Source organism: Lingula anatina, chromosome 2 (genome assembly GCF_051362555.1).
Source record: "Lingula anatina isolate TDL-2025a chromosome 2, LinAna3.0, whole genome shotgun sequence".
Lineage (NCBI taxonomy): Eukaryota > Metazoa > Brachiopoda > Lingulata > Lingulida > Lingulidae > Lingula > Lingula anatina.
The window spans coordinates 17627037-17645150 of NC_141768.1; the positions used below are offsets into that span (position 1 = coordinate 17627037).

Genomic DNA, 18114 nt, shown 5'->3' on the forward strand with positions numbered 1-18114 from the left:
CAATTGGATTTTAGGCATAATTAGTCAAACATGGGGGTTGAAATATACTTTACGATTGCTAACTAGAACATGATTTTCATTCTATACCACTGCCATTCCTGTACACATTATTCTCTTTTGTTGTCTTTCTTGTTTAAACAAAATGCATTTTGTATAATTATATTCTGCAAAGGGTCGACGTTTACTAAACGGAACAGCTTATGTTTACAAATTCGCTTCATAGAGAGGCCACCCCCATTTCGTGACATGTGAACCAATCAAAAGCGTCGTGAATGAGCTCAGTTGTCAATCACTCTCAGTGTTTTTCGGAACCAAAACAAGCACGCTTCCCGTCGAGCCACTTTTGGCCTTAAATCGCCAATATGGACAATTTAAGGGAGCAAGTTATGATCAACCAGTTTGTTCTTGCAGCCGGATGTCACGCTGAACAGGCAAAACAGTTGTTACAGGCAGCAAACTGGCAGTTTCAGGTAGGAAAAATAAGATCAAAACATGGCGTGATTGTTATTGAATGAAAACGTGACCTAGTTTCCGCCATGTTTATGTTGTGAAATCCTTTTAAACAACCCTCTAAATCAAGATTCACAGAATAATTTTCTCTTTCAGACCGCTCTCAGTATGTTTTTTCAAGAGGCAGCCATCCCAAGTTGTCGAACTCACACGAACGGGCACTACCCGGTAAGTGTTTTCCTCTTATTTGCCTCGCGAGTGAAATCCTCCATGTTGATGACATCATCAACTTGCAATGTTTTAGTTTAACTACAGAATAAAGATGATAGATTAACTTTAGCGCAGGATTGCCAACTATTCTGATTGTGATTTGCTTTTAGAACAAATCATAATTTTTAAGCCCCCCTGTTGATATATTATAATACTTTAAGTTAATACCTTTTAGAAATATTCATACTTTCAGTTTCCGTTATTTAGAACTAGTTAACCTGCTTCCGAGGACGTACGAAGGTGGGGAAACCCAGATAGATTGGTGTGGTCGTATTATGATGACTAATGGGATTTCATTTATGTATAATTTTATTTCATTAATGAATGGGACAATTTATAAATAATAAACTCCAAACAACTCCTTTTTTCGGGGGCTTTTAATAGTGTATCCTGTAGAATACAGTTTGTACCAGTATATTATGCAAGATATTTGGAGGCAAGCCAAATCATTAGGACACATATTTCCCCGATAGAGATCTGAAAAAAATATTTCAGTGCGAATTGTTCTAGTACAAAGAGATAGTGAATGTCACTACAGCTTACTTAGCCCATTTTTCAATTGGGAGTGTGAATGTGTGTGTTGGTGTGTTATAACTTGTTAAGAGGGTGGGTGGGGGTGCAGGTTGATAGAGTACAAATATTGTTATTGTTTTATACTAATTCTGGCCAACTAATGGAAAAGGCTTAGTGCCAGTAGGGTGGTGCAACTAGATATCTTGCTCATTGTTTACATTGGCAGGTGTTTTAATGATGGCTTTCATTATCTAGCTGTTAGCTGTTGTGGATGATTGTCAAATATATTTGTTTCTCACCAGGCTTTAGCAGTTATGAAGTGGATAACTCTCATTAGGGATTTTTTTTTATTTCTGGGATGCCTCAGAAGTAGATTACCAGCTTTTGGAAAAGAGTGGAACATTTCCCAAGGTTACATGCATATATGATACATTGCTTGATCAAGCGTTTTATTTTCATGAGCCTTTGAACCACCCAATTTTGTCAACGTAGAGAACTTGCTTTAAATAAGATGTTGGTGTATGTGTGTGAAAAGTATGCTGCCATGAGCAGAAGAGCAGAATTGTTTTAAACTGTATCAATGTGCTTGTTTGGCAAATGATTAAGGACTTGCAATAATTTAAAATTTAGCCCAGACAAGTCACCCATGTTGTTGAGAACTCCACTTCAAGTCAAATATATCTGTCAGTCAAGGCTTATATTTGTGAGTAGACCTTTTTTACAAGATCAAATTATTTATTAAGACTGTTGACTCTAGAGTAGTGGTCCAGATGGCTGTGAATCAATTGCCATGTGCACTTAGCATCTGGTGGTGAGAATATCACATAAAAATGGGTTAATTAAGTTGATTTACTTTTTAGGCATCTGTCATATTACATTGGAGAACTTTAGGTTAAAGAACTGAAAAAATCTATCAACTGCATGTTTGTTAGATGATCAACATGTTCACATTTGTAATGATACTAACCCACTGAATGTTAAGATGGAAAACATTTTATTTTGCATTTCTTGAATCTGCCACACAATATTTCCTTAACTTTTTTAGAACTAATTTTATGGTAATAACTTAAATCTTTTAAATGAGGGGAAATTGTGAATTTTACACATACTGTATTTTTTAAGTCAGATTTTTTTTAAATTGGAACATTCCTATTGAGAGGTTGCAGCAAAATTAAAGAGAAAGCTTCTCTAGATTTCTTTTTATGCAGTAAAAGCATCAACAAATTACATATAGAAATACATTTTTTGTGATTATAAAATAATGTATATTAAAGTTGATAAATTTTGCCCATTGAAAAAATCAAGTAATTACTGTACATGCATAGTTTTACTCAAAATAACAGTACATCACGATACAGTTTTTTTTTTTTTTTTCCCCCCCCCCCCCCAGGTAATTCCATAATGTGCCTTTCAAGTTAGGTTGAGTCTTATGTGGCCAGTTGAACAAAAGAGTACTTTTATTTAAATTTCGACATTTTTTGTAGTCAGATAGTGTGGCATTTAAGTAGTAGAAATAAATATTGTGTAATTCTGTTAGTCTTTCTTTTTGACATATTTTTGAAATATTTATTTGTGTACTCAAGATTTTAAAAAATTCAAATAAGTTATTTGCTACAACAAACATGACAAAAGAGTGATTCCAGAGATGTGCTCATGCTTATCATGTGACAAAAGAACACCCACAACAAAAATGCCCCTCAGTAAGTATCTGTCTCTATAGTCTGATAAAATCTGTGAAATTTATTATTGTTCCCTTTGGGTTGCTAAGAGTGGTGATTATCCTATGTTTCGGACAATAGGAGTTGATCATCAGATGTCTGAAGTACTTACCTTCGCTGTGTAGAAATTAGTTAAAGACACCTATCAGATGCCAAGGCTGAGATGTACTTTCTCTTTCTCTCTCTCTCTCTCTCTCTCTCTCTCTCTCAAGTCTGCTAGTTGTGTAAGTAGCATGCATAAAAAGTAGGATTACTGTACTGCGCTCTGTGGCAACATCCTGTTCAAGTTTATGAGGAATAATTCTGTTACTAACTTACTTAAATTAAAATTGTATCATTATTTTCTCCATTTTCTTTCTATTATTTTCTCCATTTTTTCCCACCTCACTGATGGCAATCAGCTAGTAAAGAGATTTTTTCTGCATTTATAGCATATAACATTTGGTCAAAGTCATAATAATGTTTTTGTATTGAAATTAATAATTATGTAAGTGTATTGTAACTATCATTATTACTGAGAGAAGCATTGTTTACATACACTGCTAGCAGCAACAGCCATGTCAGCTGGTACCTAATAAGGATGCCCATTAAAAAACTGAAGTAATGCTGGAGTACATTCAACACAAAGGGAAATGGATATAAAGTTAAATGATTGAGAGTTACACATGTTGTTTCTGGTTCACTGGGAGAATATGTTACAAGTTCCCAGAAGTCTAGAATGTTCTGTTAGGGGTAACATGAAGGTTATGACCTATAAAAGTTGGGTAAAAGCACTGGCCTGACTTTACAGTACTGTTGAATGCATTTTGCAGTGACAGTCATAGAAATACTTGGTTTTAATGGGTTGTATTATTTGATATTGCTAGAATGTGTTAGTCTTCACTACATGGTTGTAGTTTCCCAAGTGAAGAGCTTACATACCTCTGTTCCAGTATGTTACAGTAGCATTTTAGTTAAAAATCATTATTTCTGCCCTTCATTATGTATTCCTAGAGGAAACTGATTCTCATTAGCCTTGTCAATGGTTCTTTACCTCTGTAACAATAATAGTAACCTATTGAGGTATAATTGTTTTTTTTTTGTGGGGCAACTGTTTGTAAAAATGCTCTTTAGCCAAACGGAGTCCACTGTACAAGTGTAGCAGTTTACACTATGCCTAGAATTAAAGGAAGGTCCTTTCAAAACTGGCACCAGTTTTGAATGTTTTTAATAGTAGGTGATATTCAGGTCTTTTGCTATGCTTAATTACATGTTTTTTCTTTATTTATTTTTATATCTCTATATATTTTTATAAAACAGTGCAGAACTATTTTCCTGATTGAATGTAATCAACATATACATCTGTTAAAGTACAATTGTATTTTAGGGCAGTAGAATGGAATCTTTTCATAACTGTTTTTGATGAGGTAAGTTAAAATTACATTTGTCTCATCCTTTTCTTTGCAGATTCATAGTATGTGCCTTTTTGTGCATCTGTTGTGACTTGGACAACCAGTCCAGCAGGTTTTTGATATTTCACTCTCCTTATTGTCATCTGCCGTCAAAACATAATACTAGCACGTGTTTTGGAAAATTTTTCACTTTTGACCTTTGATCTAGTATTTTAGTATGTTCTCCAGGAGGTCAGTGCCCTGCTTTTGTAAGTGGGTCACCTTGTGTCAGGAATGGGGTCAGCTATTATGGCCTATTTAAATTTGCCATCCCCAAATACTGACTGACCTGATGTATTTAATATGTTGTTTTCGCCCCTGCTTCTCCTGTTCCATTAAGCTGCTTTAAAGAACATATTCATTAAAACTAGTTTAAAAGTGGAGCCACTGTATGTCTTAAATAAATCATTAACTCTTAGGGCTCTTTTATCTTGCAATACTGTATCTCTATCTAATGATCTTTCAATTTAATGCTGAGACATAGCTTAAAGAAGGTAGTCCAATGTTCTCATGTTGCAATTTGGTGCCTGGTAATGTTTTGTTGACATGGTGCATCTCCTGTTTACATGTCTGATACATGTGTTGTTGTTGTATGTTTCTGTTAAGACACCAGAGGTGGAGCAAATAGATTTGGAAAAAAACCTATGCCTTTATGAAATAGATGTCTGTTGGGAGTTTGCCTTTCATATATTTGCTATGCTGTAATAACACAAGTACTTGGCTAGCTGTGCCATTTTCTGACCATGGCACTCTGTAATACGGAGTGCAAACTGTTAGTCTACTTTGCTCTCAAAATTTGTAGTATTATGTCAGAATCCTGCTACATAAATGTTGGTATTTTTATCCCTGACGCTTGCCACCTTGTAAACCTTGATAAGAGTTTGAAGCTGATGTTTCTCATGTCTAGGCTTTAAGCAGTGTAGTTATACTGGTATATCAGGGACTGATCCAGGATTATTTGAAGGGGGGTCCGCTGATACGAAGCCGACCCCCACTCTAAATCCACCACTGTATATATTGGGTAGTAAAATCTTGATTTTTCTCACCGTGTGCACGTGATATACCAGAGACAGTCTTAGACCCCATTCCCAGAGATTAGATCAATCCAACTAAATTGACCTAACTCCCTGGGGGTTCACGCTAAATAGCCGTCAGCCGGGCGGCATGAAAGTTAATTACCCCCTTACAGCTTGTAGTAGGCGGGACGGACATTTAAGTTGGATTATCTGACAGTAATCTAGTGAGACTCCCCACGGGGATAGATCGATCTAAAATCTCTGGAAATGCGCCCTTACATTCCCAATACCAGCCCCTCTCAACACTTGTTATATACCTTTGCAATGTCCAAAAGCTGACAACTGTGTATTTTGCTTGTTTTTAGAACACCCCACATTCATTCTTTTTCATTGAAGGAAGAGAAAGAGAGAGAGGTTCAGGAAAAGTTATTTTCCTGAATTCCACAATTTAGACTTAAAAGGTTACTTGTCTGAACAAATATAGACATAGCATATTGAAGTGAATAATTTAGAGGCAATTTAGTTGGCTTTGCTGTTATGGTCTTATCAGCCTGGTTAATGCTTGGTGTTCTTTGGAGAAGTCTTAGCTGTAGCACATGTGTTAAACCTTTGAGAGTTCTGGTTAGAAATTGGTAAATAGAATAGGTTTCTGGCTTTCTTAGCATTTCTTAAAGTAAACTGGTTAATTGCCATCAGCTTCACAGATTTAAACTTCGGTACAAACTAATATTCTGATGATCTAGGGTATTGCTATCAGCTAATGATAGGAACGGAAATGATATTGATTTTGTCTGGGGATGATATTGATTTATGATTGTAATGTAGTTGTTTATGTCACTTGTGTGAATACTCAATATTTGATATTGAATACCAGCAGAGAAGGAATTTGGTAAATACATGTATATATTATATACAACTAATATGTGTGTTGAGTGTATGAGAGAGATGGAGCTTATAATTGTGATGGTGTCACTGGTTGTATATTTATACAGGGATTTGGTTCAGCTGCATTTTTTGTGCCAGTAGCTAATAGGATTACCATACAACATACCAAGTTATTTAACAAATGCTGGTGCATGCTAATAATTTTATGATTGACAATTTTTAATGCTGTATAACCTTAAACTGATTGATGAGTTACTTAAAGTAATAACTTTTCTGTGATATTGTGATGAGTTTTACAGATACTGTATTTTTAAGTCAAAGTTTCCTTAATTACAGTATTCCTATTGAGTGGTAGTAACAAAATTAAAGATAAGACTTCTGTAGAGTTCTATTTTATGCATTAAAAGCATCAACAAATGATAAAAGAAATATAATTTTTACGATTATAAAATTATGTATCTGAAAGTATGATAATTTTTTGCCCATTAAAAAGATGAAGTAATTACTTGATTAAAAGCTACAGAGTCCAGTTTCATCAATACTGGACAGAGTTAGCCTGTGGGTTTCAATATCCATTGTATTAAATTGTTTTCCTATAGATAGTTTAATAGCAATATTTGAGGCAAAAAGTATTCAGCATTTTTGAAACATTTCTTTGTCCATGGGATATCTGTCCACACTCTTGGATAACAGTTTTACCCAGTGGATAGTGATATCCATAGGACAATGCTGTCCACCAGTTTTGATGAAACTGGCTTCCGCTTGATAGGCCAATTAAAAAAATCTATAAAGCAACATGGTTTACCAGTGTGTTTCGAGTCAGTTAGGTGTACTAACACTAACAAGTATTAAGAACGCGGATAGAAGTTTAAACATTTTTATTTCAGTTAGTATTTGAAATTTGTATAGATTTCAGGTTTTGAGGTGAAATTGAATTTATAAAAAAAAACTTTTTGACAAATAAGCTAACCCCCCCCCCCCCCCCCCCCCCCCTTTTTGGAATTCCAACCTTATCTCTGTGATATATCTTCACAGGTGATTGTGTATTGTTTACCATGTGGTTGTGTTTCAATAGATGAGAACACTTATTGTTATTTATGTATTGTTGTATTCTTGTTTTTCAGCTGTGTACACCTGCGAATACTCCTGCCACACCGCCAAATTTCCCAGAGGCACTTGCAGCACTTTCTAAATGGTCTTGCGGTGCAGAGAAAATGACGGCAACATCACCAGTAAATTCGAACTTTGCCAATTACTATGCAAGCTCTCCTGCACAACAATCACCTCAGTCACAGCCACCTAAGGTGGAACTGGAAGCACAAAGATAAATTCTGATTTCTGATTTTCACAGAAAGCACACTTAATCACGAAAGAAATAAGTGTTGCAAACATTTGAGTGGAGAAAGGGAAAATCTTATTGTCTCTCAAGAACAGGTGAAGCGCTTGGAACATAACAATGAATGAGCAAGGTCAGACTCTTCGAAATCAAGGAGTTCTATGTTAGAATTTCTGTTATTGATGGAGGCAGGGAAAAGACTAAATTTCATCTATAAAACATTTGATGACAGGCAATTTAATATTGAGGAGAAGTTGAACAGCCTGAGACTTTTTAATTTAATTAATATGGTAAAGATATAATTTGTATGGGTATCTATATCATTCATGTAGATATGATGTATGTCTAGCATCATTTTGACAGTTCTTCAGTTATGTTCATATTCACATTATATTAATCCACGTTTCACAGGTTTATAGAAAAAGTGGAAAAAGTTCAAAAAATTTATTTGTATCAGTGTTTTACAGGTTTATAGAAAAAGAAACTAAAAAGGGAAAAGATATATTGACTAATTGGAGACACATGAGACAGTGTATACTAATGATCTGGTGCTTTTATTATATTAGTTGAAAAATTTGGTGTGTCTTTAGGACTACTAAAATAATTTTAAACAGTGCCTGGAGTTGGGAACACTCCATTGAAGAGCAAAAGTTAACTTTGGGTTTCACACTGATTATGACACGTTTCTTTCAGTCAGTCACAGATGCACTGGGTTATGTGCTGTATAATCTTTTGTATATATATATAAATATTCTGTTATCTCTTCTGATATGTGAGAGTTGTAGTGCACCCCGTGTCTCAGTGCATTCACTCAGGTATAGCTTGGGCAGGGAAAGAAGGGGACATAGTAGTTGTGGACTGGTCAATCTCATGATAAAATTTCATGTGAAATTTGTATTCTTATCATGTATTTAGGTCACTTAACAGTATAATGTAAAAGACCAATGGTAATTAGTGTACTTTGAATGTTAAATGATGAGGTGTGACGGTAATTTCTGTATTTTATGCATATTGTGTTAAGAAAGCGGTGGGTGAGCAAAAACTGGCAAGAAACTAATGGAGTGAATATAGATGTCTATTCTTTATAGATGTGAGGATCTCAGCAGTTTCAGGGTTTTGTTTTATTTGCTGGCACATATGGTTGTTGCTCCAGTTGGCACGCAGCCTTTAGTTTGCTGTTTGTATCAGGGAGCATGGTGTTTACATCACGGATTAGTGCACACTCAATCAAAGTCCATTTCATACAACTTTGTAAATTGCGTTGTACCTGTACATTGTGTACAAACTTGAAATACATTTTATAACAGATGGCGTTTTTTCCTGCAATATCATTGACGAATAATAGACCTTGAAATAGTTAAGACAAGATGATATAAGAAGTGGGTGACGCAGTTCGTCTCGTGGGCTTGTGAACGTAAACTAAAGGGGGTTGCAGTGACTAATGAAACAGCCATTGCCCGATTGCTGTAGTAGTGCTGTCATCGCAATGTAGCCACTCCTTTGTTGTGCCAAATTGCGGAAACCTCTAAGTATCACTGATAGAGTCGGACATCAGTATCTGTTTTTAACCATACCTTTCACACGGTAGACTTGTGATTTGCTTTGTTATTATTGAAAAGGAACGTGTCCAACTTTTTAAAAATAAAATGAACATGCATTGGCTGGGAAGTAGCACGAAAATTCATGCGTTAGCACTCCTATTGACGGTTCTGATACGTACTTGCACAGCCGCTACATATCAGAACCGTCAATAGAAGTGCTAACGCATGAATTTTCGTGCTAGCTGGGAAGGTGAAGAGGTTTAATGGAAAATGGCTTTTGCCACGCTTAGGCTAGCACTTTTCCACCCCTGTCTCTATCACTAGGCATGTTCTGTTCAAATTTATGAGGCTCGATGAAAATTTTCTACCGTAAAACGACGTTAACCATTTTGCACTTAGACGTCTTTCTAAAGAAATCGAGTTGGATTATATTAAAACATTGAAGTCTTAGAAATATACGCGTATGGTAACAAAACTCACTTAATTCAAATAAAACTGACGTAGTGTATACAAGAGCGCTCAGTCATCTTACTTCGCACAAAAGTGATTCAGAAAATGGGCTCGATCATACGTTCTTATATGAGATATTCGCAGAATCGGTGCTCTGAGTGGTCATGTTAACGTGGTAAATCAAAGTGGAAGGCCTGCTCTCAACTGAAGTCAACTTTACCTTATCAAAGATAGATCCGTAATGAGGTAAACAAAACTAACTTATCAAGAATCCCGCTTTAGAGGAAGATTCACCGAAGAAATGCCAAATATGTCCTTTTGATATGTTTTGTGGCTTGAAAACCCCTCAAGTAAGTCAAGAAACACACCAGTGAATGTCCTAAAAAAACGCCGACTCTTTATGTTGATTAAAAACGTATACGTAAATTTGACGTCACTGTGTTTGTTTCTCTGTCCACCAAAAAGGAAAGCGTGATTGGATATATTCATGTTACACTCCAAGGTTTTCATAACAATCACACACACCCCCTTGTGACCGTTTGGTTTCGTATAATTACTTCAACGGACTGATATTGGTAATTTTTAATGTGCCAAGCGCATGCTGTATGCCATTTATTAAAATTGCGAATATGATTTACTATTGCCTGGTGATGATGATGTAGTTGTTTGACTTCCACTGCGCCGAGGGTAGCATTAATTCTGTCAAAAAAAAAGGAATGACTGTAATAGTGGATGGATGAAGGAAAGGGAACTTAATTAATACAAACTATATCTCAAGTGTCACTAACTTGACTCTAACGTCGAATATAGCTTCAGTTAGCTTACGATTTCTCGTATAGCAGCTTACCCTGGTGTTGCTTTTCTTGTGTTGTTTGCATAACCTCAAACCCTGACTTCAATAAAAACTTAGATATGAAAGACGTACGTTATAGATATGGCATCACCATACCAAGCAGTTGTATGTCGCATGGCTTAATTTTTTAATTGTATAGCAGGGTGCTGAGGAACAGATTTAGACCCATTGTGATGCGAACATAGTAAACTCCATTTAGTTCTGTTATTCCCTGTTCATCAAAATGAAAACAAATTGAGACTCTGGAATCAAGCATATAGGACACGTGTTGATATGCTATGATAAAAGAAGCGGTCCCTTCAGTTTTATCATATAACTTTTTTTTTATTCTATTCAACAAATCTAATAGTATTTTCTCATTAATGCAAGCCATTGTGAAAAGTCACCTTTTGTTGGGACGTGTATTGTATTTAATTCAAGGTATATTGAGCCTATTGCTGTTGCTAAATAGGCCTACTTCATGAAATCCACCTTATCTAAACACGTTTTACCGCTTACAGACTTTTTTTCGCCACCAAAACCAAAATTGAATTGTCTCTGGTCAAACTGACAACTTAACAAGTGCAGAAGTTAATTCATTTTGTTATATGTAGCATATGGAATTAATTAAATGCTAACTAACTTCTGTAGGCAAAATTCCAAAAGTAATAATTATAATAAGCACCCCCCCCCCCATCTCCCACGCCGCGATTGCGTCAAACTAACCACCCGAACCACAGCCTTTGAACAGTGCACCTGCCTTGATTGCTCTTTATACCGATTCCGACCATCTTCTTAAGATTTTAAACACATCAATGTTTGAAAAATTAAATTTGTGTTTCAAATGTATGTTTATTTACTGGATGTATAAATGGAATTTTAGTTTAGTTTTGAAATATCGATACAACACATTCCGCCTCGTAATCCACATTTCAACTTGTCTTGAGCCGGCAACAGAAGCGCCATCTCTAAACATGTTTATCTCATTTGCATGCCTAGCGACGTCGTCAACAGACACGCCAATCAGTGGGCGCGCTAGTATTTACTCCACTATTTAGCTAGTTGCCATGCAAGCAATATTATCAAGCCAGCTCAAGTGACTTGCATGCAGTTTTCTCGTGGAACTTAAGGGTGTAACTGGTGGATTTACACACCGTTTATAGCAATAAGCAGTAGCTAAACAATAACCAAATTTAGAAGGGATATTACCTCTTGACTGCAAATAACAGCACTGTTCCTCGAAAAATCGTTTTGCGGAGCACAGGGGAATTTGGAGAATTTGTTTCATCTCTGCAGGGGATCAGCTGATCCGAGTCACCATATAGACAAGCTGGCGAGTTACTCGTAAGTAAAGAATGTTATTTTGGTTTGTCTAGTTTTTTCTGTGAAGGTTAAACGTGGATCCCATAAGATGAAATATGTAGCGTTTACGTGTCGTGTGCGCGTTAAAGATGTTTTATCAGATACAGTAAAAATGAAAATGGCATATTTTATTTTTATTCAATACCAATGTCAGCCAAGCGTTGATTCATTGGGTTTTTATTTTTGCCTAGATATGCTGTCTACATTTAATATTTCTGATCGAAATAACTGATTCTACATGTATAACTTAACAGGAAATCATCCGTACATCATATCTTTTGTCGGGCTTTAAAAAGTTTTAATATAATCACCAAGGTGACTATTGTTTAATTGTTATAATAATTATATTGATTGCTTAATTATAATATTTCAGTGGTACATTTGTTGGTGTAAATACAGTAACCGCCAAAACGAAGTTTCCACAGTCCAACGTATTCCAAGGGAAGGTTAGAATGCCTGTCCTAAGTAAAGACACCCTGGCCATGAAGTTCCGCCAGAACTGGCTGGCCAAGCACCCTATGGAGGCAGCCACTCCATCCAGTGGTGGCAATAGCAGCGGCAATAATGGCAATCTAGATGACAGTCTGACTAGTCTCAATTGGTTACAAAATCTAAATATCATGAACTTTGGTGCTGCACCCACGCCCCCAGCAAGTCCACAACCACAAGTGGAATGTGCCAATGATGGAAAAGTCGACCCTAATGCCATTCTCAACTATGCATCAACGTCAATAAAAGTTGAACCACCGAGGTCCTATGACCTCATGCCTGCCACGCCAGTTGCAGCAGAAAAGATAGACTATAAAACTAATCCATATGTCAAGCCACCTTATTCCTATGCTACCCTTATATGCATGGCCATGAAGGAGACCAAGAAAGCCAAAATGACCCTGTCAGCCATCTATAACTGGATCACAGATAATTTCATGTACTACAGAGTGGCAGATCCTAGCTGGCAGGTAAATATCCCAATATTTACATGGTCATTTTCACATCAGATATGCTCTGTATACTGTGATGCATTAGTAAATTGATTTCATTTGGCTTCTAGTAAAATTTATCCAAATTTTTAATTGTAGAAGACAATTGTCAAGCCATTTGATTGGTTAGGTCTTAAACTAAATACCTGTTAAGCCTGGGGGAGACTGCTTATAGACACATTAACACCTACATATATTGTATGAAAAGATATTGGCAAGGAAGTGATGTTGTGACATAATATTTGTCTTTTATCTACAATGCCATGATGGTTTTCTCTTGTTTCTATAAAACAAGTCAGAACAAGACTCACCCAGATGATATAACCAATACTGTATGTAGGCAGTCAATATATTAACTGCAAGAATTCAGCAACACATTAATTGTGTGATCAATATGACCGGCATCCCATTATCCAGAGAGCTTTAATTTACAATAATGGGCAACCTTGTAATACAACAGCCAATCATTGTTAAATATAAAAGAAGTAATTTCTTTTGTCTTTTGCATGATGCTATTGAATATTAATGCCAATGTCGCTAAGATTTCTTAGTAATCTCTCCATTGTGTAGAACAAATTCTGTAGCTGCAAGTCAGCTTAGTATTTGATGTTAGTGATCAATATGCCTACCTTCCACAAAGACATGTTAATGATCTGCCAAGATCAATACAGAGGTTGTATGAATGAAGCTGATGTAGGTAGGAAATGAAAAGACTATGCAACAGCATGAGACATAAATGAAGTGCTTAATGCATACTTCATCTCATCTGTAAATGTGGAAAAACTGCATGAGGGCATGGCGATTTACGCCATAAAAGATTAAAATACATTGCTGCTAGCTGTTACATTGTAGTTAGCTCAGATGAAATGGAGCTAATTGTGTTGTCTTGAACACTCATTCCCATTCCCAAAACTTTTACTTTCTGCACTTGAACTTCGGTTAAAACAAATAATCACTTTTGGTAATGATTCTCTTTCTTTGTTATAGAACTCAATCCGCCACAACCTGTCCTTGAACAAGTGCTTTCAAAAAGTTCCAAGAAGAAAAGACGAGCCTGGTAAGGGAGGATTCTGGCGTATCAATCCAGATTACAATGACCAGCTGGTGAACGGTATTTATAAAAAGAGGAGGTGCAGCACGCGTGACAGCACCAGCAACAGTGCCATTTCTCCTGCCAAAAAGTCAAAGAAAGACAATGACAGCAAAGCAGAGGATGGCAAAGTGAAAGTGAAACAGGAGCCAGGCTACGATGGGAGAACAATTCACCTGGATGACGATCACCATGCTTTGAAGGGAGACTTCAGTTGGAACTCCATTTTGAACCAGGATATTGATATTAATGGTGTGAAGGTAAAAACTGAGGACATAATCAGTGACCGCACAGCTAGTCCATTAACTGCAATGAGTCCGCCACTCTCTGATGATGCATCAAACTCGGCATTTGATGAGATCTTTGGCACAGACCTCTCAGAACTGGGCACAGACCCTGCCCAAGACAATGATGATTCATCTGATGAGTCCAAACCTCTGGACCTCACAGTCCAAGGGGTCAAAATTGAGCCCCCAGAGTGGTGGAATGAGAGTTTTAACCTCTCTGGAAGCACGCGGGGACTTCTTTCCCCCATCAACATGGACTCGAATGCCAGTGGACTGCACACACCTATAGCTCCCAGTCCTGTACCCTCCGTGATAGACCACTCCCATCCCTGGGAGGAGAGTGACAGACTAGACATTGATGCTGCTATTGCAGCACTCAGCTGTGAACACTTGTTTGATCTAGGCAGTATACCCAGCCCAATACTATCATAGTGAAATATGTAGGAAAGGCATCTGCAAAGGCATGTGTGATCATTTCTAAAGTTGTCCATCAGTATAAAGCCAAATGTATTGTGCCAGTTCATAATATCCGTCCATTTATGTGAATTTTAAAAATTTGTTTCACATTTATAGTGAAGAAATTTTCATGAAAGCATACTGTTGTGGTATGACCTTTGAAAGTTTTTATATTCTAGGTATATGTATAATATGCACAGATTGTTTTTGCAGTGAATAGGTGCAATTATTTGAAGGAAGGGGGTAGTTAGCAATGTTATTTGTTTAAAAAAAAAAGATTTTGGAAAGCTTTGAAGCAGGTGAACTATATCCATTTAAAGGGCAACAGTTCATCCAGTAAGGCAAATTTTGCGTACATGTGGGTTTATTATTATTTTTTTAAGTCATCGACACACGACCAAAATTGCATGAATGGGTCTACTTTCATGTGGGGTGAAACATTCTTCCAGATTCATTCTATGCTGACCATTGATCCAGATTATGTTGAAACAAGCACATGCTTCATTGACCACATACAAAACAGCCGCTAGGTTGAAAGCCTGTCTTTTCAGTGCACTTATACAAAAGTTCTTTGTATCAATTAAAGAGCTTGATATTTACAAACATGCACTGGATCAATGGTACCCCAATACAGCAGGTTCATGCCTGGAACCCCAACAGGTTTAGGAGTAAAAGGTGGCTCAGATTTCATTTGGGAAACCCATGCACAGGTGCCTACATGTCTGGGCTCAACTCGCATATTTTCATGTATTTCCCCCTGACGCATTGGCTGGTCCAGTTTTTCATAATGCCATTTAATCATCAAAAATGGGAGGGGGGGTGGGGGGAGGTTGTTTCATTTATATTAAGGTGCAGTATTGAGTTCCTACCAGTACATAATGTTTGCTATCTTAGTAAAACATACCAGTAGGTAATAGTCCTGAGATTGAAGTTTTGATTTTTTTTCATCATGCTTATAGACTGGTTCTTTGCTACAGTCTGGTAATTTGTCTTTGGTTTTCTTGTTGAGAGTAATCCAGTCACCAAATGCAATATGCCAATTAATATGGCTGGTAATTAAGCTTACATTATTATCTAATGACTGAGGTTGAACCATCAGGAAATATGCTACAGTACTATATGTTCTGTATATCGATTACATACAACCTTGTCATAAATAAATCATATTGATTATGTAAACCTATGTATGAGTCTTTCTTGATTTTCTTGTTTGTGCTTTATTCTGGACATGAAATATATGAAATTGTGATTCAAAAATGCTGCACATAGGGCCCATGTCGAAAATGTGATTCACAAATTATTTTTGCTTGAAAGAATTTAAATATTTTAAACAGTTGTAATTTTGCATAATAACCACGTAAATTTTATATTAAAGGCTTGGATGCAAAATAACAAACAAAGAGCTCTGTGTTATTGTTAAGTGACTTGAATTGATGACCTAAACACCCTGTGCTGTAACATTCATTGTAATACATAATATCAGCTGTAAGTGTTCCTCTGAACTAAACAGTAAATGCTTAATATCCCACTCCCAAGCTTTGTGGAGTGTGGTTTGTGACGCAAATCTTTATCATACACTTAGTTCATGTATGTATTATGTTATTATACCACTCCTGGGGCAATAAGGTGTCTATGTACACCTGACCCCTATTATACCCCGAGGCTCAAGCCGCGTCCTCTCGCCACCTGAACGACCTTCCTACTCAGCACAACACAAAGCTGTTTTGTAACAATCTTGAGCTATCAAGTAAACAACACCAATCCTGTGAAACATTTACATGTGTAGTTCTTTCTAAATTTTTCATTACTAAAAGGATCTAAAAAGGGGATAGGATTAACAGATTTTCTAGTGTTTGTATGTTTTTCACACCTTTACATGTCCGTTTCATATCTCAGGTCATGATTATGGTGATAAGCCTCTTGTCATACCTTCTTGAAATTCTTACTCATCCTTTAGAACACAGGTTAATTTCCCTAGCAACTGCCCTAGTAGCACATAAACAAAAATCAACAAATCCTTCTTCTTATCCTAATTTAACACGAATGGCTTTCAAAGCAAATGGTTAACTTTGAAAACTGACAAGGTAGTTTGGGTTAAGAAATATTTCATACAAATTTATAAAGATAGATATGTATAAATCCACTGGAGCTTTACATCAATTAACTGTAGTGTGATACCATATTCATGATACATCGAAAGGCTTTTAATGATTTATGATATTACGATTATAAACGATTTCGAAGAATGCCCTGAAAATGCGAGTTTGTTCTTCATAAAGTGATTGGTGAATCGTGAATGCATTAACTCCATTCGAACAAAGGCAAGCACCGCGTCATCTAAATATAAGGGAAAAAAATGACGCTTTACCCCATCAGTCTCAAATTACCGACGGCATAGAAATAAAGGCCCCCAGCTGAGTTATTTTTTTCAATCTGTGTAAATCAGTCGTCCAAATCCAAGCCAGCTAACACTTCTCGATCCCAAGGCGGCCGAGAGATACAACAGCGATACAACTACATTTATCGATACCAAAGGCCATCCTGGCAGAGTCATGATGCCATAACGAAATATTACGGAATGATTAATGTGACCTGTCTGATATCCTGCATATCGTACTTGTGATGTCTGGCTTCAGTATTTTTTGTGTTTGCGTTGTAAGACAAACCGAGGAGACGTGATGTGGGCCACATCTTTCTGATTTACTGTTGTTATGATACTTATTTCGTTTTGTTTCTTCATTTTTTATTATTTGCATTCCTGTGACGATGAACTTGCGGGAGGCATATTGTACGACTTGTATGGCTTATACAACCTGTTATAATAATAAGTGATTTAAATGTTATACTCGCTTGGGATAATACCCTCCGACTGTTTCCGCTTTAATTTGTGCAATTCATGTATGTGTTCAAACATGCGTGTACACCGGTTTATATAGGCCTATCGATCGGACTGACTTTTGCAGTCGAGGTTTCTTTTGTTGCGTTTTATCATTTTTTAAAGAAGCATGCTTCCTGTCTATATTGTGTTCAGAGACAACTAGTCCTGACATGTCGAAGCCCTCGTCCAAAAACCAAGCCGTATTTTACCCTGAAAATTTGGTTGAACAATGGCAAAGTAAACCGTGTATTTGCTGCCACTTCTAAGTGCGCGAGTCTTATTGATCTAACGCTTTTACAACGCCCATACAGTTTACACAGAAATGCTTGCTCTGAATGGTCGACGAAAATGTCCATAGAAAAGCAAATTAACGAGACCTAGCCATGATGTAGAGGAGAGTAAGATATACATATATAATCAACAGCCCTAGCTTCATCTTATATCAGGTGAAATATGAAAGATGTGTCAACAGTGAGTGAAATTACAATAGAATGAGTGTTGTGATTTGGCTTAAGGTGCACGACCAGTGGCCATTTTTGTAAGATAAGTATACACACCGATGAATAAAAATTTACCATAGTTTCCCAAGGACCCAGCTGCGTTCTTTTGCTAATCGTAAG

The 18114-nt window shown here is 36.6% G+C and overlaps 2 protein-coding genes across 2 annotated transcripts; both read left to right on the top strand.

The window, feature by feature from the left end:
* Positions 1–268: 268 nt before the first annotated feature.
* Positions 269–8926, top strand: LOC106162689 (UBA-like domain-containing protein 2-A). Its single transcript, XM_013540047.2, has 3 exons — positions 269–470; positions 607–678; positions 7407–8926. The coding sequence occupies exons 1-3, from the start codon at positions 363–365 to the stop codon at positions 7608–7610; spliced, it is 384 nt and encodes a 127-aa protein (XP_013395501.1). The 5' UTR covers positions 269–362; the 3' UTR covers positions 7611–8926.
* A 2241-nt stretch (positions 8927–11167) lies between these two features.
* On the top strand, positions 11168–15799 carry LOC106162725 (forkhead box protein J1-B). The gene is made up of 3 exons (XM_013540124.2): positions 11168–11785; positions 12177–12762; positions 13771–15799. Exons 2-3 carry the CDS (start codon positions 12256–12258, stop codon positions 14590–14592), a joined length of 1329 nt encoding a protein of 442 aa, XP_013395578.2. The 5' UTR covers positions 11168–11785; positions 12177–12255; the 3' UTR covers positions 14593–15799.
* Positions 15800–18114: the final 2315 nt, after the last annotated feature.

Bases quoted from the DNA above. Each gene is read 5' to 3' on its own strand.
- LOC106162689 (XM_013540047.2), top strand. From the start codon at position 363: ATGGACAATTTAAGGGAGCAAGTTATGATCAACCAGTTTGTTCTTGCA. The intron at 471-606 runs GTAGGAAAAATA...TTTCTCTTTCAG, and splicing joins CAGCAAACTGGCAGTTTCAG to ACCGCTCTCAGTATGTTTTT. The intron at 679-7,406 runs GTAAGTGTTTTC...CTTGTTTTTCAG, and splicing joins ACACGAACGGGCACTACCCG to CTGTGTACACCTGCGAATAC.
- LOC106162725 (XM_013540124.2), top strand. From the start codon at position 12,256: ATGCCTGTCCTAAGTAAAGACACCCTGGCCATGAAGTTCCGCCAGAAC. The intron at 12,763-13,770 runs GTAAATATCCCA...TCTTTGTTATAG, and splicing joins TGGCAGATCCTAGCTGGCAG to AACTCAATCCGCCACAACCT.